At 41.8% G+C, this 17,229-nt stretch overlaps 1 protein-coding gene across 3 annotated transcripts in view; it reads left to right on the top strand.

Annotated features, from left to right (window-relative positions):
- The window catches only part of USP24 (ubiquitin specific peptidase 24), a 98,200-nt gene that overhangs the window by 76,205 nt on the left and 4,766 nt on the right, over nt 1-17,229 (top strand). For all 3 annotated transcript variants that reach the window (XM_014549771.1, XM_014549773.1, XM_014549772.1), the window contains 10 exons: nt 1,058-1,171; nt 1,894-1,990; nt 4,313-4,429; nt 5,274-5,366; nt 6,841-6,943; nt 8,619-8,740; nt 9,628-9,741; nt 11,824-11,889; nt 14,350-14,416; nt 15,607-15,685. In XM_014549771.1, the coding sequence (XP_014405257.1) occupies nt 1,058-1,171; nt 1,894-1,990; nt 4,313-4,429; nt 5,274-5,366; nt 6,841-6,943; nt 8,619-8,740; nt 9,628-9,741; nt 11,824-11,889; nt 14,350-14,416; nt 15,607-15,685 (972 nt within the window). The remainder of the gene's footprint in view (nt 1-1,057; nt 1,172-1,893; nt 1,991-4,312; nt 4,430-5,273; nt 5,367-6,840; nt 6,944-8,618; nt 8,741-9,627; nt 9,742-11,823; nt 11,890-14,349; nt 14,417-15,606; nt 15,686-17,229) is intronic.

The raw sequence follows: 17,229 nt of genomic DNA, 5'->3' as shown, positions 1-17,229 counted from the left end.
GGGGTTGGTATTGAAGACACTTGTGTTCTCAGATGATTTTGAAAGGCAAAAGTATGGAGACAGTTATTATTCTTGGTGGAAGGGAAAAACCTGAGTAATGGGTAAGACTTGCTTAAAGAACTATGAATGACCAGTGTTTTACTCGTACATTTAAGGAACTTATTGAGGTGAGACGAATGTTGGGTTTGGATGAGCTCACTGAGTGCCAGAGAAGGGAGTGGCCTTTGTTCAGTGGGCGATCGGGGAGGGTCCCTAAACAGGGTCAGTGTGTTCAGAGGCATGCCATAGAAACTCGACTCTGATTGCATGTTAGTCTCGTTGGTTTTTATCTTTAGCACCTGGTAAGGTGCCTGACACCTTACAGGCTCTGGGTAAATGGTGGTTGAGAAACTGAAGGATGGAGAGTAGTTGGGTTAGTTTGTAGGATATACCTGGAGCAAGAAGGGGAGGCTCAGGGTGAGGAGGCCAATTAACAGAAGACCATGGACATTCTCGAGCTCCTCTCTCTAGCACAAGTATGGAGAGGTTTTTAGAAAGATTTTGCAATCAAGAAACATCTTGAGATGATAACAGATATAATGACATTTCATTTTTATGTGCAATAATAAAGAATATATTAAATACCAGGTTTTATTATTTGATTGAAAAAGAAGAAATGTTTCTTGTCATGTCTGGCATAGGATTGACTAAGGAAATTGTTTGGTTACTTAACATATAAAAGTATAGAATGTAGGCATTTTGTGAATGTCAATTAAGCAAAACAAAATGTTCAGGCTTTTTTTTTTTTGGCAATTGAAGTTTTTTGAAGAAGATGCAGATAGCTTCTTTACACTTTTTTCTTTTATGGTGTGGGGGTTGGGGGCAGGATGAGTCGCACAAATACCAAAGACTGCAAAGCACTGGCTTCTCGGGTGATGGAGCCATGTTAGTTACAGTCACTGAGTATTTAACTCCTACTCACTTGCCAAAAAAGTTTTAAAGAATGTTACAGTGGAGTGATACTCCATGGGGTTATTTGCGGGGACTGTACTCCTAATATTCTTTGTTTTTTTTAAAGGGTTGACACTGAAGAATGGATTGCCACTATTGAAGCATTACTTTCAAAAAGTTTTGATGCTTGTCAGTGGCTAGTTGAATATTTTATTGGTTCTGAAGGACGAGAATTGATAAAGTAAGTGTCAAGATTTTTAATTAAAAGAAATTTGTGTTTCTTCCAGTGATTGGGAGCTGACATTTCTTGTAACTCTTTTTATTTCAACTTGAAATTATATTTCTGATTGGAATCAATTTTAAACTTTCTTCACCAATGAAGCAGTGAGGAAATTATTTGGGTCACTTCAAAATCATTCTTTCCAAACCATCTCTATTAGTCTAGACTCAGGGTATTCAAGGAGAATGCAAGGAGAGCAGGTGTGCAGATGGCCAGGTGCTCACAGGTAGCCACATCCTAAAACGCAAAATACAAGGCCCTTTCTTCAGGGGCCCACAGTCTGGTGCACAGGGGGTCCCAGGGGTGCTATCTTGGCTCCAAGCTTTAACTAGTATCTCATTCTGAGAAATTGAAGGGGTTCCAGGAGAGCTGCTCCTGAATGAACAGAATTCATAAAATTTTAGGTTATTTGCTCAATGTTCAATTTATATTTATACAGATACTCATTTTGGGGAAAGAGAGGAAGAGGAAGGAAGGGCTTCACTTTTCCGTGTTCAGGGGTCTTGCTTTCCTGTTTGGCCTTCCTCCTCCACAGTGGCCACGAGCTGTACCAAAGCTCTCAGAAGACCTGAACTAACATCTTGGAGTAATTTTGTTTCTTGGATTGCAAGTGGGACTCATGTTGGGAAGGTTGACTTACAGAGTTCTGTTTTGCTTTTTTACACCACACTTCTATATTTTAGGATATTCTTACTGGAGTGCAATGTGAGAGAAGTGCGAGTCGCTGTGGCCACCATTCTGGAGAAAACCCTGGACAGTGCCTTGTTTTATCAGGACAAGGTCAGCCTCATGTTTAAATTTCTATTTATACATTCTGTTTTTACCAAAAGTATAAAATGGCCATAATAAGAAAGAGAACCTAGGATTGCAAGCTGGTAATTTCTCCACATAAAATGTACCCTCTGTGAACTGACTTTGTGATGAATGCCAAGTAGAAGGCATTCTGACTTTTCCTCCTCTTACCCCAAAAACCAAGGTAGGCCAAGAACTGAGGTCTGCGTTGGTCTGCTTCAGAATTTTCTCTCTAGAACACTCTCTTTTCAAAGTCTTCTCTCAATAGTTTGTATTTGATCTCTACACTGAGGCTAACCTGAGTTTAGAGGCTCTCGTCTAGATCCTTAGACATTTTGAGCCACCCCTGGCTTTGTCTCTTTCCTCATGAGCTATTTTTATGACCTAAACCTGCAATTGGCAACCAAACCAAATACTGCTATTCGTTCAGGGTCATTGGCCAAAATAGTTCCTTCATTGGTTTTCATTATTCTCTAATCTGTTTTGTTCCTCTGAATTTCTTCTTTTTCTAACCTGATTTTCTGTAACATATTTTCTGGTTCAAAATTCTACACATGCCAAAACAAGCCAGGGTATTTATTACCATCCTCAATCCCCAAAGATTTTAAGACCTAGGGAAATAAATGACATATGTTGTAAGTCTGATTATTCAATCTGTTAAGTGCTAGCAAATACAGCAGTTACTTCCCAAGTTTGCTGTTTCAAACAGCTGACACTACATGGAAAACTTTGAAAAATGTTATTTTCAAAACTAATTGGCTCCTTAAACATTGGCTGGAGGCAGTGTGTCTCAATGAACTAAATGCAGATTCTAAAAATTGCTGCTTCAAATACAGTTGTTAACTTTGTGATGCAACCTTGAGCGTGTTCTGTAAGGGAGATGTTTAATCCAGATACAGTGCCTGACACCCAAGCACTTGGTTCCTTCAACATTGCCTGACCCAGGGAGCTCTGCTCAGTCCAGAATGAACAAAGAGGTCGAATATGCCCCTTAGGAAGGGCCCAGAAGACTGTCTCTCAATTCAGGATTTATAAGGAAGTCGAGGTTTACTCTAAGGCATTGGTTTTCAATCAGCTTAAACAGCAGAACCATTTTCCAAACAAAACCTTACCTGAGTGCAGAACATATAAACTAGGTCATTGGGAGTTGCTTAGGACAGTTTGGAGACCATTGCTCTGAAATACTCTGTGGAAGTTGTGTAAGACATTTAGCATGAGGACCTTCTCATTCTCCTTCCTCCCGTGCAGCAACATAGACAAAAGATAACGATAGAGTTAGTGCAGTTTCCCTACAGATGGGGTCAGGCCACACCATCACCCCAGTGACCTCTGAAGGCAGGACTGCAGGTGGTAGGAAGGGAAGGAGTGGTGGTGCAGGGCGTAAACATGGAAGCGTTTGCCTCAGTAAATTCTATTGAATATCCAGATCCAGCTGATGCATTTTATGTCAGTTTTTCCCTCATAATGGAAATGGTGCCTCTTGCCATCCACTCTGTATTGGAAAGTACTTTGAAAGTTAAGTGCTATGTAAATGCTAGATTTTATTGTACTTATACTGATGTGACAGGATGGTTGGGAGTATTTTAAAAGTCTCTGGACACCATCTTCAGAGGAAATAAATCAACAGAAATAGTAAGAGTAAGCTTGGTCTTCATTCTCAGATCACAGATGAATTTCTAGGAACTTGTCCAACAGCAGTTGGGTGGGAGGGAAAGAAGAAGCAATGTGATAACCAAAATGGTTTCTAAATAAATAAAATGTTTTTCAAAGCTTTCCATGAGGCGTCAGCGGGCTTTCAAGTAAGTTCCCAGTTGAGTGGATATTGCCGTTGTCATTCTGTCAGGCTGTGCTCTCCATCTGCTCCATCGGCTTGGTTTCTAGCCCCTATGCCTGTGTCTGTGTTTTTATTCTTTGCATCTGTGATTATGTAAAGAAGTAGCATAGTGGAGGGAGGGACTCAGAAATAGGTTTCCTCTAAGCACCCCCACCCTTTTTCTAAGAGACAGAAAAATTGGATCTACAGAAAATGTGCCCATTAGGCAGTAGAATCATGCCCTTGACTCTGAAATCTAGGAGACAAAACTAGGCGTTCCTTTGAAGTATTTCTATAGTACCAATCTTCCCCTAGCAGGTAAAATTGAATCATTCTGTTTTTGCTCTCCAAAGCATAAATCCATCTGAATCTGAGACTGGATTGTATCAACCAGATTTTCCTTTTGTTCTTCTGGTGACTTACTTCAAATTAATCCTGTTGCAAATGTCTGTCTTACATGGTTTTTCTTTATGTAATCTCATCTTTCCTCTGACCAGTTAAAAAGCCTTCACCAGTTACTGGAGGTACTACTTGCTCTGTTGGATAAAGATGTCCCAGAAAATTGTAAAAACTGTGCTCAGTACTTTTTCCTGTTCAACACTTTTGTACAAAAGGTAAATGATTTTTTTCTAATATATTTTCATAACACAGAAAATTTATAGTCTAAAGGAATTTTATACATGGAAAAATATAGACTGGTCAATATTGAATTTATATGATACGGTCTTATGGCTGTTTATTCTTTAAAATCTTAATTCAGGGATTATATTACTTGCAGGAAGTTGGATACAGGTAAGTGTACACTCATTGACAGCAAACGTCTGCATTAAAACTAGTATCTAATTATGTGTTCTGTAGCCTTTGTGAAGCAATGTGAGGCTATTGGAACTCAAAAGAATTTTTTTAATTAGGTTTTTAACAAATATTTTTATATGTAAACTAGAGGCCTGATGCACGAAATTGGTGCAAGAGTAGGCCTTCCTTCCCCCCGCTGCCGGCACCGGCTTCCTTCTGACACCTAGGACCCGGGCTTCCCTCCTGCCACAGACAGGCACCTGCCTTTGTGAAGCAATGTGAGGCTATTGGAACTCAAAAGAATTTTTTTAATTAGGTTTTTAACAAATATTTTTATATGTAAACTAGAGGCCTGATGCACGAAATTGGTGCAAGAGTAGGCCTTCCTTCCCCCCGCTGCCGGCACCGGCTTCCTTCTGACACCTAGGACCCGGGCTTCCCTCCTGCCACAGGCAGTCACCTGGACCCGGGCTTCCCTCACAGCCCCAGTTTCGCCCAGAAGGACGTCTGGTCTAATTAGCATATTATGCTTTTATTATTATAGATAATTATAGATTATAGCATTTTAAAACTTACTCCTTAAAACTTCTCATTTAACTGTTTTTAAAACTGATTTTTGTCTGGATAGGAATATAATTTGTCGTTCTCAATATCTTGTGACAGCAAGGTATTAGGGCTGGAGACCTCCTCCTGCGGCATTCAGCTCTGCGACACATGATCAGCTTTCTCCTGGGGGCCAGTCGCCAGAACAATCAGGTAATGCTGCTTGCCAGCCCCCTCGGTAGCCATGGTTTTGTAGTCACTTTACTTCTCTGTGTAGGTGATAAATATTTTTAATCTCATAAGAGTCCAGGTACTAATACTATATCGACTTTAAAATTCTTTATAGTTCAATTATTTTTACAGCTTTTCTCAGAATTCCCTAATAATAACAACCCATGGAAATGACTAACTAGAGTATCAATTAAAATGTGAAGTATTATAGCAGCAAAGATGGGTCCTGATGGGGGGATTCAAAACCCTGCGAGTCTAGTGCTGCCAGCAAGGCTGTTCGGGTGGCAGTCACTTCCGGAATGCTGATAACAGGGCCAGAGTTCACATGTGAAATTGTACTGTTATACACTGTTATATCCTCCTGCAGGTTTACTACTGCTCATATTCAGAAAATGGAGGGAGCTTGTTTTGTAATAATCGAGTTAGGTATATGTGAAAATTGGCTCTCCTGTTGAAGTTTCTATATTGGCGTGTTTCTCCCATATTTCTTTTGTTTGATAGATTTAAAATGAAGGTGAAGTAATGATGAATGCTATTTATAGAGCTCCTGTTATATACTAGACACAACTGGTCCTTTGATATGCCATATCACTGATACAGTTCAATAAACTAGGCAGTTTCATCCTCATTCTCAGGCGAGAATTACAGCACAGACAAGTTCAGTGACTTGTTCAAGGTCACCGAGCTAAAGTGTTGTGGAGTGGGATTCAGACCCAGTTCCGGTGTCCCCTGAATGGAACGCATCGCATAGGAGTTTTCGTTCCTTTATAAGGGGGGACAGACATGCTGCTCCGGCCTCCTCAGGTTCCAATCTGCACCGTGCTTCTCTCACTCGTCAGTATTAGCAAGCAAGCTCTGGCCCCATAGCCTGCTCAGTGTAAGGATATCATGTTGAAATTTACAATCTCCATTTTTCACTCAAGCTCTTTTGTTTCAAGGACTCCTGTTTTTTTGCATTTATGGAGCCCATAGCATTGAAAACATTTTCACTTTTAAGGTTTCATTTGGTTTTCACAGCCATGAGTGGCCAGAGCAGGTGGGTTATCTCCACCATTACACCAAGAGGTTAGTCAGTGTTACCATAACGTGCCCACACCCACACAGCATAGTAAATGGGGGTGGGGGGCCAGAGGGCTGGGCCCCCAGGTCACCAGCCTCATGGGTTTTCCCCATTACACTGAGGTACAGGGAAATTGCCTGGCACATAGTGAACACTCGATACCTAACTTAGAATACACGAATGGGTTCATTTCAGAATGTGAGTTAATTGTCTGAGGGGAAAACACTGTTAAGCTAGCTCAAAACCTATGGCTTTTTGTACTTTGACCTCTTTTGCTATCAAATATTGAGAAATAATTGTGGCCCAAATTATCATGAACCAGCAGGTCCTTTCCCTCCCTCGCCATGTTATTTCTAATCAAAACACAAACGTCCACTTCATGTTCTCTGACCACAGATACGGCGATGGAGTTCTGCACAAGCACGAGAATTTGGGAATCTTCACAACACAGTGGCATTACTTGTTTTGTATTCAGATGTCTCTTCCCAGAGGAATGTTGGTGAGCTTAACATATCTTTAGTACATCGGAAAAATGTAATGATACTGAATTTGTCAGTAGTGCATGGAGGGTAATGTTAGCAATTAAATGGATATTACTTGTTCCTCATTTGGCTACTTGATATTGTTTTAATTCCTGTTAAACTTCACTTTATTTTACTAGTTTGTCACAAGGGAAAGTAAATCATTTATTTGGGGACAGGGGTATGTGAGTTTTAAAAAGCCTTTAGAATCAAAGACCAATTCGGAGTTCATTCATTACCATGATTGGCACAACTGATGTAGTGGTAAAATTGCCTTTGTGTGGGTTAGTTTCCTCGCTGTGTGAACTTGCCCAGGCCATCTGGCCCTCTGATTCTCAGTACGAAATGGAAATACTAAAAACATAACCCCACAAGTATATTGAGGATTAATGAGATAAAGTATTAAAGTACTTTGTAAAAACAAAGGGATTTATTTCAGCTGTACATTAAGTCATTGAAATGCATTTGAATATATGATGTAGCTGGTAACATTTACTACTTGGTCACCTATACCCAGTAGTTCAGTCCTCATTTAATAAAGCAGAGACGCAAATTGTCCTATATAGTTATCCAAAGCCACTGAAAAATATTCAGTGTTTTCTGTGTACTGTGCCTGTCCATAGTCCTTTTAGTTCATCAGTTGTGTTCATAATCCCCTCAGCAAACCTGTGAGAGGGATATTACCCCTTCTGTAAATGAGGAACTAAGATACAGAGGGTGTAGTAACTGCACAAGTCCACAGCTAGTAAGTGGCATAGCAGCCAGTGTGTGAATGCAAGCCTCTGACCCAGAGGCCGTGGTTGGGTTTCAGTGTTGTATGACCAGTAAGATCTGAACACCAGAAACGAGATAAAAATCACAGCGCATCACTCTGATCCAGCAATGCTTATTGACCCTCTAATGCAGCGGTTCTCAACCTGTGGGTCGCGACCCCTTTGGGGGTCGAACGACCCTTTCACAGGGGTCGCCTAAGACCATTGGAAAACACATATATAATTACATATTGTTTTTGTGATTAATCACTATGCTTTAATTATGTTCAATTTGTAACAATGAAATTGGGGGTCACCACAACATGAGGAACTGTATTAAAGGGCCGCGGCATTAGGAAGGTTGAGAACCACTGCTCTAAAGGGACTTGGGGAGCACTTGGATGGTTTGAGGTAGAGTTTGCTTCCTAAATCTGACTCATTCATCTAAAAAGACAAAGCTGCCTAAACTTGAGTTGAGATAGGTTTGTAGAAGAAAATAGTGTGAGTTCTTGTTTTTCTAGCAAAAGGAATAACTCCTTCCATGTGGGTTAATTCTGCTTAGCATAGGTGGTGTTTGAGGAACACAAGGGTCTTGTCCAGTGTCTATTCAGAGTCACATTGGGCATTTTTTCCACATACGATTTATATTTTTACTTCTTTGAAAGATTGTCTAGAGAGCTTACTAGTCACACCTACAACTTAGGCAGACATTGAAATAAGTAGGTAAACATTTCTCCTGTCTCCAAGTCTGGCTTCCTCCCCGGACTGTGAGAGAGCATGTTGTGAGTACTCAGCAGCTGTGTGTGTGAAGCTTGCGGGAATGAATGGCTTTGCGTTAGAGATGTCTGTTTCATGAAATTGCGTCAAGTGAGACAGGCTTTGTTTCTCTGGTCTCCTGAAGCTCCTGGGGTATTTAAACAACGGCCACCTATCAGCATTGCTCCTTCAAGCCCTCTGCTGCCCCTCCACGAGGAAGTAGAAGCCTTGTTGTTCTTGTCTGAAGGAAAACCTTACCTTTTGGAGGTATGTCCTTGTTCTCCTAAAGCCATTTTTCTCTTTATTTCTCCCATTGAGGAAAAACACCTTTTGTTATTTGTTATTAGTTATATTTTGATAAAAAAGGGTATTGTTAGGAGAAGAAATTATTCTTTCACATTAATTTTTCTTCCTATGTATATGTCAGAAGGAAATAATCGGTTGAAGAGAATGTTATTAGTCCTTTCTTCAATCTCTCAAATGGACTTGGACCTCCAGGTTCGGCCCAACTAACTACCCCTCTAGGTCCCAGTAGGTAAATGGCACCTCACCAATCACAATTACTCAGTTTAATATCAGAGGTTTTGTTCCCAGTCTCATATGTGTCCCCGATCCTAAAATACTACAACTCTGAGGCACATACGTTTTTTAAACCTCAGGAGTATGGAAGTGGGGTGCTCACAGCACTGTGTGGCCTGCCTGCAGTCTCATCTCCTCCCCTTCCACTCAGAGCTGCCCCTTCTTGAGAATGTAATCTTCCAGTCCTTCCATAACTTGATTTACATAGATATGAATCCATGTGTCATACTGGTTTTGTAACTACATTAACAGTGCTATGCTACATACCTTTTTTAAATTGAACATTGTGTATTTTGGGGATCTATCAGTAATTACTTTAATTTGAAGAGGGCATTTACCTTTGAAAATCTGATGAAAGTGACTCAGGAAAAAGGTGCACATTTGCACAAAATTGTGTTAAATGTCAGGCAAACCTAAACACCCTGAAATCTATCCATGGAGCTCTAGCAGTGAAAGCAGCCCTATTTTGAGGCAGTGTTGATGATATTAAATCTGAGTCTGTTTCAGTCAAAGCCAGAAACAACCTATTGACAGTTAGCTGACAGGAGCGCTTCTCCTTTCGTCCCTCGCACCAGGTGATGTTTGCTCTGCGTGAGCTGACGGGTTCGCTCCTGGCGCTAATGGAGATGGTGGTGTACTGCTGCTTCTGCAACGAGCACTTCTCCTTCACTATGCTGCACTTCATTAAGGTAGGGCTCCGCTGGCCTGGTGACGGCTGGTGGCCTTCACTCCCAGTTAGCATGCTGCTTCTAATACCGTCATTGGTTTTCCTAATCATAAAAATAATGTAGGCTCATTTAAGGAAACAACTCAACCCTGGCCAGTTTGTTCAGTGGTTAGAGCATCGGCCCAAAGACCTTCAGGATCATAGGTTTGTATCTCGGTTGCAGGCTCAATCCCCGGCCCCAGTCAGGGCGAGTACAGGAGGCAGCCAATCAATCTGTCTCTCACATCGATGTTTCTCTCTGTCTCTCCTCCCTTCTACACTTTTCTAAAAATCAGTGGGGGAAAAAACCTCCAGTGAGGACTTAAAAAAAGGAAAAGAATTCAATAGCCTGTCATTCACTGACAGTCACCATGAACATTCCCTTATATTTCCCTTTTATTTTCTACACACGTATTTTAACATAACTGGGATTTTGTCTTTATGATTTTGTGAGGGTTTTTTGCTTAACATTATAAATATTTTCCATATTACTAAAATGTATCTGTGGGTATAATCTTTCATCCTCTCATTACCATGATTGACCTGACCATTCTCCTACCAGCAACACGTTTGCGTTCAGTTCAGTTTTTAACTGTTAAGAATAATACTTTATAGTTAATAACGCTGTGCGACCATTACTATGTAAAATGTTTTCCAATTTCATATTAAATGCCCTCCCCATTTTAAAAATCAGAAGTAGGGTTTTCTCACCTAAAAAGGTGATACAGTTCCTTATGAAGCTCTGGTCAGTATGCTAATTACTGCTACCGCTGTGGCACTTACTGGATGCCAAAGCACTGTTCCAAGCAGAGTACATATTTAGCTCACTTAATTCTCAAGTAGTCCTATCAGGCAGATACTATTGTCAGCATTTTATAGTTCGAGAAACTGAGGCACAGGGTAAATAACTTGCCCAGGGTCTCAACTAGTAAGTGGCAGAGTGGGAATTTGAACGTGGGCAGTCTGGCTCCAGGGCTGTGCTCTTAACCATATTGTTTACTGCCTTTCTAGGGATTACTAGAAAAACCTGTAAGCCTACACAGATCATTTTTATTAGTTACTAATCTTTAATAACATGGATAATACATGGCTGCATTCTCTGACAACACCAACCGATCTAGCCCCTCTCCTCCCCACCCCAGGGACCAATATGCCACATTGGTATGGGTCCTTCCAGGCTTCTTTCTGTAAATTCATACCATGTGTATTCGTTTCTGCCCACAAAATTTCTGCAACACCCTGTTACCTGCACCAGGATTTATAATAGTGATACAGGTAGTGCTGACAAGTAGCAGGTGGTTAGTGGGTTATGCCTTCAGACTCTTATTAAAATGTTCTGCCCTGAACCTGTTCTGTGCAGACCTATGTCAGAGGTGACTGCGTTCCTCCCTTTAATGTTCACTGATTGTGACTTCAGGCAGTTTTCCTCCTCTCACAGTGGGAGGGAGTGTGACTTGACCTCACAGGTGGTGGGGAGTCCGTGAGGCGTGGAGAGAGATGCTCGCTTAGTGCCAGCCCTGACACCGGGAAGTGTGGTGTGGTGATGCAGGGTCCTACCCCTTCCATGTATCTGTGTGAGGCTGTTAAAATGCACACAGGAATGAGTCTCTGAATCTTACTTTCTTCACAGGTGCGTCTTGGCAGGTTTTTCTGTTTCGTAAACCAGATTTTCTTCCATACTCCACTCAGCATACTTATCTCAGAGCATACTCATTTGCATTCTCATAGCAACAGCAACATATTCTGGAAAACAAAATAGGATATGTATCAATGAAATTAAAATGGGGACCTCTTTAGTGACTTCACATTCTCTTCTTTCTGCCCTTCCTCCTCTCTCCTTCCTAACCACGGAGCGTTGCAGCTGGGAGGACCACAGAGGAGGTGGTTTGTTTCAGTCCCAGATTTAGCATTTGGGGAAACTGAGGCCCCCAAAGAGAAGAATTGACTTGGCCAAGGTTAGCCAGATAGAGGTGGAACTAGGGCTTGAATCTGACATTGTTGACTGACACACCAATGTGCTTTCCGCTGAAGACTTACTGGAATTTTCTTTTTAAAAACATTTCAGAACCAACTAGAAACAGCTCCACCCCATGAGTTAAAGAATACCTTCCAACTACTGCATGAGATACTGGTAAGTCATACATGTTCTGATTCACTTGTATTTAGGCATGTGTTAGCCAGCATTGTTTATAAATTAAAAGTTGCCTGTCCTTGTATTGTTTTTCCATTCTTATCCTGCACTTACTGAGTCCTCCTCGTAGCAGTCTTTTTTTGTGCAATACTGATTTACAGGTGAGCAATAATAAAACCTTACCTTATAGGGGCTCGTGGTTTCGTGAGGGAGCTAGACAAGTACACAAGCAGTTGTCGTACAGAGAGCAGAGGAGCAGTGGATGGCTCTGCTGTGGCTAGGGGGCTGTGCTAAGCACAAGTATTATCTTGTTTAACCTCACAGTAACCTCAGGGAAATTGCTGGCTCTATATTTCACTCCTATCTGATGTACCCTTGATTGTCTTTATACTACTAGAAATATTTTTACAAGCCATGAAACTGAAATGTAATTGACTGTAGGATGCATCTCAATTTTGGAAATATAAAAAATGGGGGAAATTCAGTTATAATCAACAAAGTACCATATCACATTAGAAATTAGAACTTGGAGAAGTGGAGTGATTTGCCTAAGACCAACCTCTGATAAATCACAAAGCCAGGATCTGAGCCATGCAGTTAGCCCCTTCCCCCCACCAAACCCCTGGATTGATTGCTCAGTGAGCTGGAAGGAGGTATATGACTAGGAGTGGAGCTGAGTGGGGTGTGGGGTGTGGGAAAGAAGCCCAAACCAGAGCATGCAAGGCTCAGGGACCAGTGAGGGGACCTCTTTCTATAGGCAGTGGCTGCACACTGCAGCCTGGAGGCACGTCCTGTCCATTTGCCTGTTTTATATGGCCCATGTGGTTTTGTTTTCTGATTTCTAGATACAGCCTATCTTGAGAAAGCCACTAACCTGGCCTCATTGGTCCCATGTCCTGCAGGCCACTGTCACCTAGAGCAGCAGCAGCCTGCCCTCTTTGCTGGGGCACAGGACCTCCAGTTCCCTGCTGCCCTCGCTGCTCCTTATTGTCTCTTACTTTGCCCATTTTGCTCATTTCTTGTCATCCTAGTCTCTAGACCAGCCGTGGGCAAACTACGGCCCGCGGGCTGGATCCAGCCCGTTTGAAATGAATAAAACTAAAAAAAAAAAAAGACCATACCCTTTTATGTAATGATGTTTACTTTGAATTTATATTAGTTCACACAAACACTCCATCCATGCTTTTGTTCCGGCCCTCCGGTCCAGTTTAAGAACCCATTGTGGCCCTCGAGTCAAAAAGTTTGCCCACCCCTGCTCTAGACATTTAAGTTTGCAACCTCTGCTGTCAGTGATGGGCGCCATGGACAGATTTTAAGCAGGAAAGTTCTGTGGCCTTATTTATGTTTTAGAAAGATGCCCTTGGCAGTTGCTTTGAAGGATGGACTGAAGGAGGAAGCAGGGTCAGTGTTGGAAGACTTACACAGAAGCGTATGACAGTAATCTGAGTGTGAAATAACAAGGCCTGTGCTGAGGCAAGACCAGCATCGAAGGGGACAAAGGACATGTCAAGAGATGCTTTGGAAAGAAAATCAATAGAATTTGGGGACTGGTTGTGAGCTAGTGAGAAAGACTAGCCCAGAAGCTCCTTAAAGTGTGGGAGGAGGGACAGGGTTCCCTTTAGGTCCCTAAGACTTGGTGTAGGCCTATGGGCCTTGGCACAGGGTAGGCATTTAATCAGTGCTTCCAAATAAGGAATTACACCATGAATGCCATTTATAGAAAGCCCGGTCCTTTCTCCTGGTGCTTTTACAAACTTTGGAAGCTTTGCTCCTCAGAAGCAGGGCTGCATATTGTTCATCTGCTCGGCAACAAACCTGTCAAGTTGGCTGCACTGTGCACAATCGGGTGTGAGGCACTAGACCAGCGGTTCTCAACCTGTGGGTCGCCACCCCTTTGGCGGTCGAACGACCCTTTCACAGGGGACGCCTAAGACCATCCTGCATATCAGATATTTACATTACGATTCATAACAGTAGCAACATTACAGTTATGAAGTAGCAACGAAAATAATTTTATGGTTGGCTCACAACATGAGGAACTGTATTTAAAGGGCCAGAAGGTTGAGAACCACTGCTCTAGACGCACAGTGACAGTAAGACAGTTCCTGCCTGTGGACTTGCAGAGCCTGTGTTGTAGCAAAACTGACAGTTTGGTAAACAGGTTAATCTGTAAACCTCTCACCCTCAGGATCATGAAATATACATCCTTATAACCCACAGAGAACGGTAGGTGTTGGTAAGAGCACATTGATAAGAAATAAATGGATCTTCAGATATTACTCAGTAGCTTTTCATCTGTAGTTTAAAATGTAAGATGTTGAGATATATGGCAGCGACATGATATTTGTATTGGGTTTTGTTAAGTTAGAACCTATTGAATTATTTTTTAAAAAAAGAGGCACCAGTGGCTATAACCTAAGTTCTTCTTTCATTTACCAACTTGTTTCCTTCCTCTCACAGGTCATTGAAGATCCCATACAAGTAGAGCGAGTCAAATTTGTGTTTGAGACAGAAAATGGACTACTAGGCAAGTATGCCCGGCCTTAACGGGAAGTGTCAGCAGTGAATGTGCAGGTAGCCAGTCTTCTCCCTAATGGGTCTGCCTCCCGCCTCCCCAGTCCATCTCCCACACCAACCCCGCGTCCCTGGCATACATCAGTGAGGAATCCAACAGAAGTCTGATTAAGGCATTGGGTTCCCTCATTTTGGTCGTGAGAATTAAAACCAGCGACCTGATCGTCCTGGACACTCTCCTACCTTTAGTCAGTAAAGTGCAACTTGGGGTCCTTACTGGGTTAGGAGAGAGTCAAGGGTGCTGTGACTTTTCAACAAGTTAAAGGCACTTTCCAAGGCAAGAAACTTTCATTCCACTCTATAGCCATTGGTGTGGAAAACTAAAACCTCAGGCTCAGGATGTTGTCAAACTCAGGAAATGTGATTGTTTTTCGCCTGTGGTATAAATGCACCCAAATTTCTATTGTCTGTTCACAAAAGGTTTTGGGCAGAGTTTTTCTTTTGAGAAGGCTGAAGTGGCTTTAGTGAGCAATTTATTAGAAAAGGTTTGGTTAAAAATAGTCTTCTCCAACTCCCACCATCCACCTGTATTTCCAGTTAATCGGAGTCATTTCACATTCTGGTTATGTATTAAGAAAAGATTTAGGACCTCCTTTATTTTAGAAAAGAAACGTAAGTTTAAAAAGTTCTATAGCTGCAACGCTCTAGACCACCCCTTGGATGGTGGGCTCTACTCAGAGCTTCCACCCAGGCTCTGAACTCCCAGACCAGGGGTACACTCCCCAGGAGCGGGGCCAAGTATTATTCATCTTTCAATCCCCAAAGCCCAGAGCAGGGACTCTTTGGTGAACTGAACTAAGACCGTAAGTTTCCATTTATCACACTAACAGTGTTCTAACTACTCTCTGTCAGCATTGTGGTGGGCGGAAAAGCTTGGAGTTCTCTAGGTGAATAATCAGCCAATATAAATCTTAGCTCCACCTGTTTCTCCTAAAAGTCAAACTCACGCCACCACGTATGTTTCTTGAATACTACTTAGTATTTCTACCCTTTAGAATCTAGGGGATCCTCTTGAGTCAGCACCATGCTTTTAATTTAGGTCTTTATCTGTTTGTCAGAGTAGATTGTTGTAAGTTTTCAGAACAGGAGACCCATTTTCATTTTAATGGTTCATTGTTCAAATATTCTCTTCTCTCCCTTCAGCTCTGATGCACCACAGTAATCATGTGGACAGCAGTCGCTGCTACCAATGTGTCAAATTTCTGGTAACTCTTGCTCAAAAGTAAGTATTGATTCAAAAATGAAGAGAGGAAATGGTTACAAGTCAAATATGACCAGAAAAAAACCTGCCTTGTGTTAGTACCTGGAGAGTGTGCCTCAGTCAGGGCGTGATTGCTTGGATGGCACAGAAACCTATGCAGGTGATCTCAGAGAGATGTGAAGGGAAGTGTTAAAAGAGGAACAGACCTTACAGAACCCGAGAGAAAAAGCTAACCCACAAGGCTTTGTGCAGGAAGGGTGGGAATCAAGGTGGGTGAGCCTCCTCTCGAGAGGCTTTCATAGTGTAGCTACAGCTCTTTCGGCTCTAGGTCCCCACTTTCGTAACAGTCTCTCGAGACAGAATCCTATTAGAGTTGCTTACACTTAATTCAGACACAGTGCTAAATACTTTGCCTATATTCTCATTAGTCTTTGCAATAGCTGTGAGGTTACGGACTGTTATATGTCCCGCGTCACAGGTGCTGTCAGAGCTAGGCTGTCTGCTTCAAGCAAAGGTTCTCTTTTCTTTTTGCTTTAGTTGTGGTAAAATGTACCATTTTTAGGTGTAAGTTCAGTGGCACTAAGTACATTCACATTGTTGTGCAACAAACACCACTATCCCATCTTCAAAACTTTTGAATCTTCCTTCCCAAACTGAAACTCGATATCCATTAAACATTAAACAGTAACTCCCCATTCTTCCACACTCTAGCCCCTGGAAAACATCATTCTACTTTCTCTCTCTATGAATTTGACTACTCTGGGTACCTCATATAAGTGGAATCATCCAGTATTTGTCCTTTTGTCACTTAGTATGATGTCCTCAAGGATTTATCCGTGTTGTAGCATGTCAGAATTTTCCCCCTTCTTAAGGCTAAATATTTCATTGTGTGGATAGACCACATTGTGCTTATCCATTCATCTGTCAGTAGACTCGAAATGCAAAGGTTCTCGATGTTACAAGCGACCTTAGTGGTTTGCTACGTTAGTTCCCTACTTAGTACAAGAGCAAACAAAAGATCAGAGTAACTGCAAGATGACCAGGGGTATTGAGCAGACTCCACTGCCATCTCTGAGTCTTACCTGATGGAGCCTTCTTCATAGCTTACTTTATTTTGCTCCAGATTTTTGCTGATTCTTAGGCATGGGTATTGCTATCCCTGAACTTGTACCAAAATAAGAATGAGAAATCTGTTTGGCTTAATCTGCTGTATTTGAGCATCCTAAACAGATATTAATGAGAACCTCACTGAAATAATGCATGAACATACGTTTCCATATGACATAGCATTGTGGACAGAGATGGCGATCATCCAGCCACAACTGTGCGTTCATTAATTAGACTTGATATTGGCAGCATGTTATCGTTAAGTACTTGCCTAGGAATGGCATTTCCAAGTACAGTGGGGCCTTGGCTTACAAGTTTAATTCGTTCCGTGACGGAGCTCGTTAAGGAGCTCGTTAACTCAAATTACTCTGTCAACTCAAAGCAAAGAATCAGCAGAGAGATGGCTCTTATCTCGAAAAAAATCGTTAGTCGGGACACTTGTAAGTCAAGGCCCCACT

Source organism: Myotis brandtii, unplaced genomic scaffold (assembly GCF_000412655.1).
Source record: "Myotis brandtii unplaced genomic scaffold, ASM41265v1 scaffold57, whole genome shotgun sequence".
Lineage (NCBI taxonomy): Eukaryota > Metazoa > Chordata > Mammalia > Chiroptera > Vespertilionidae > Myotis > Myotis brandtii.
Note: the sequence above shows the minus strand (reverse complement) of the source record. Positions and strands in the feature narration are given on the sequence as shown.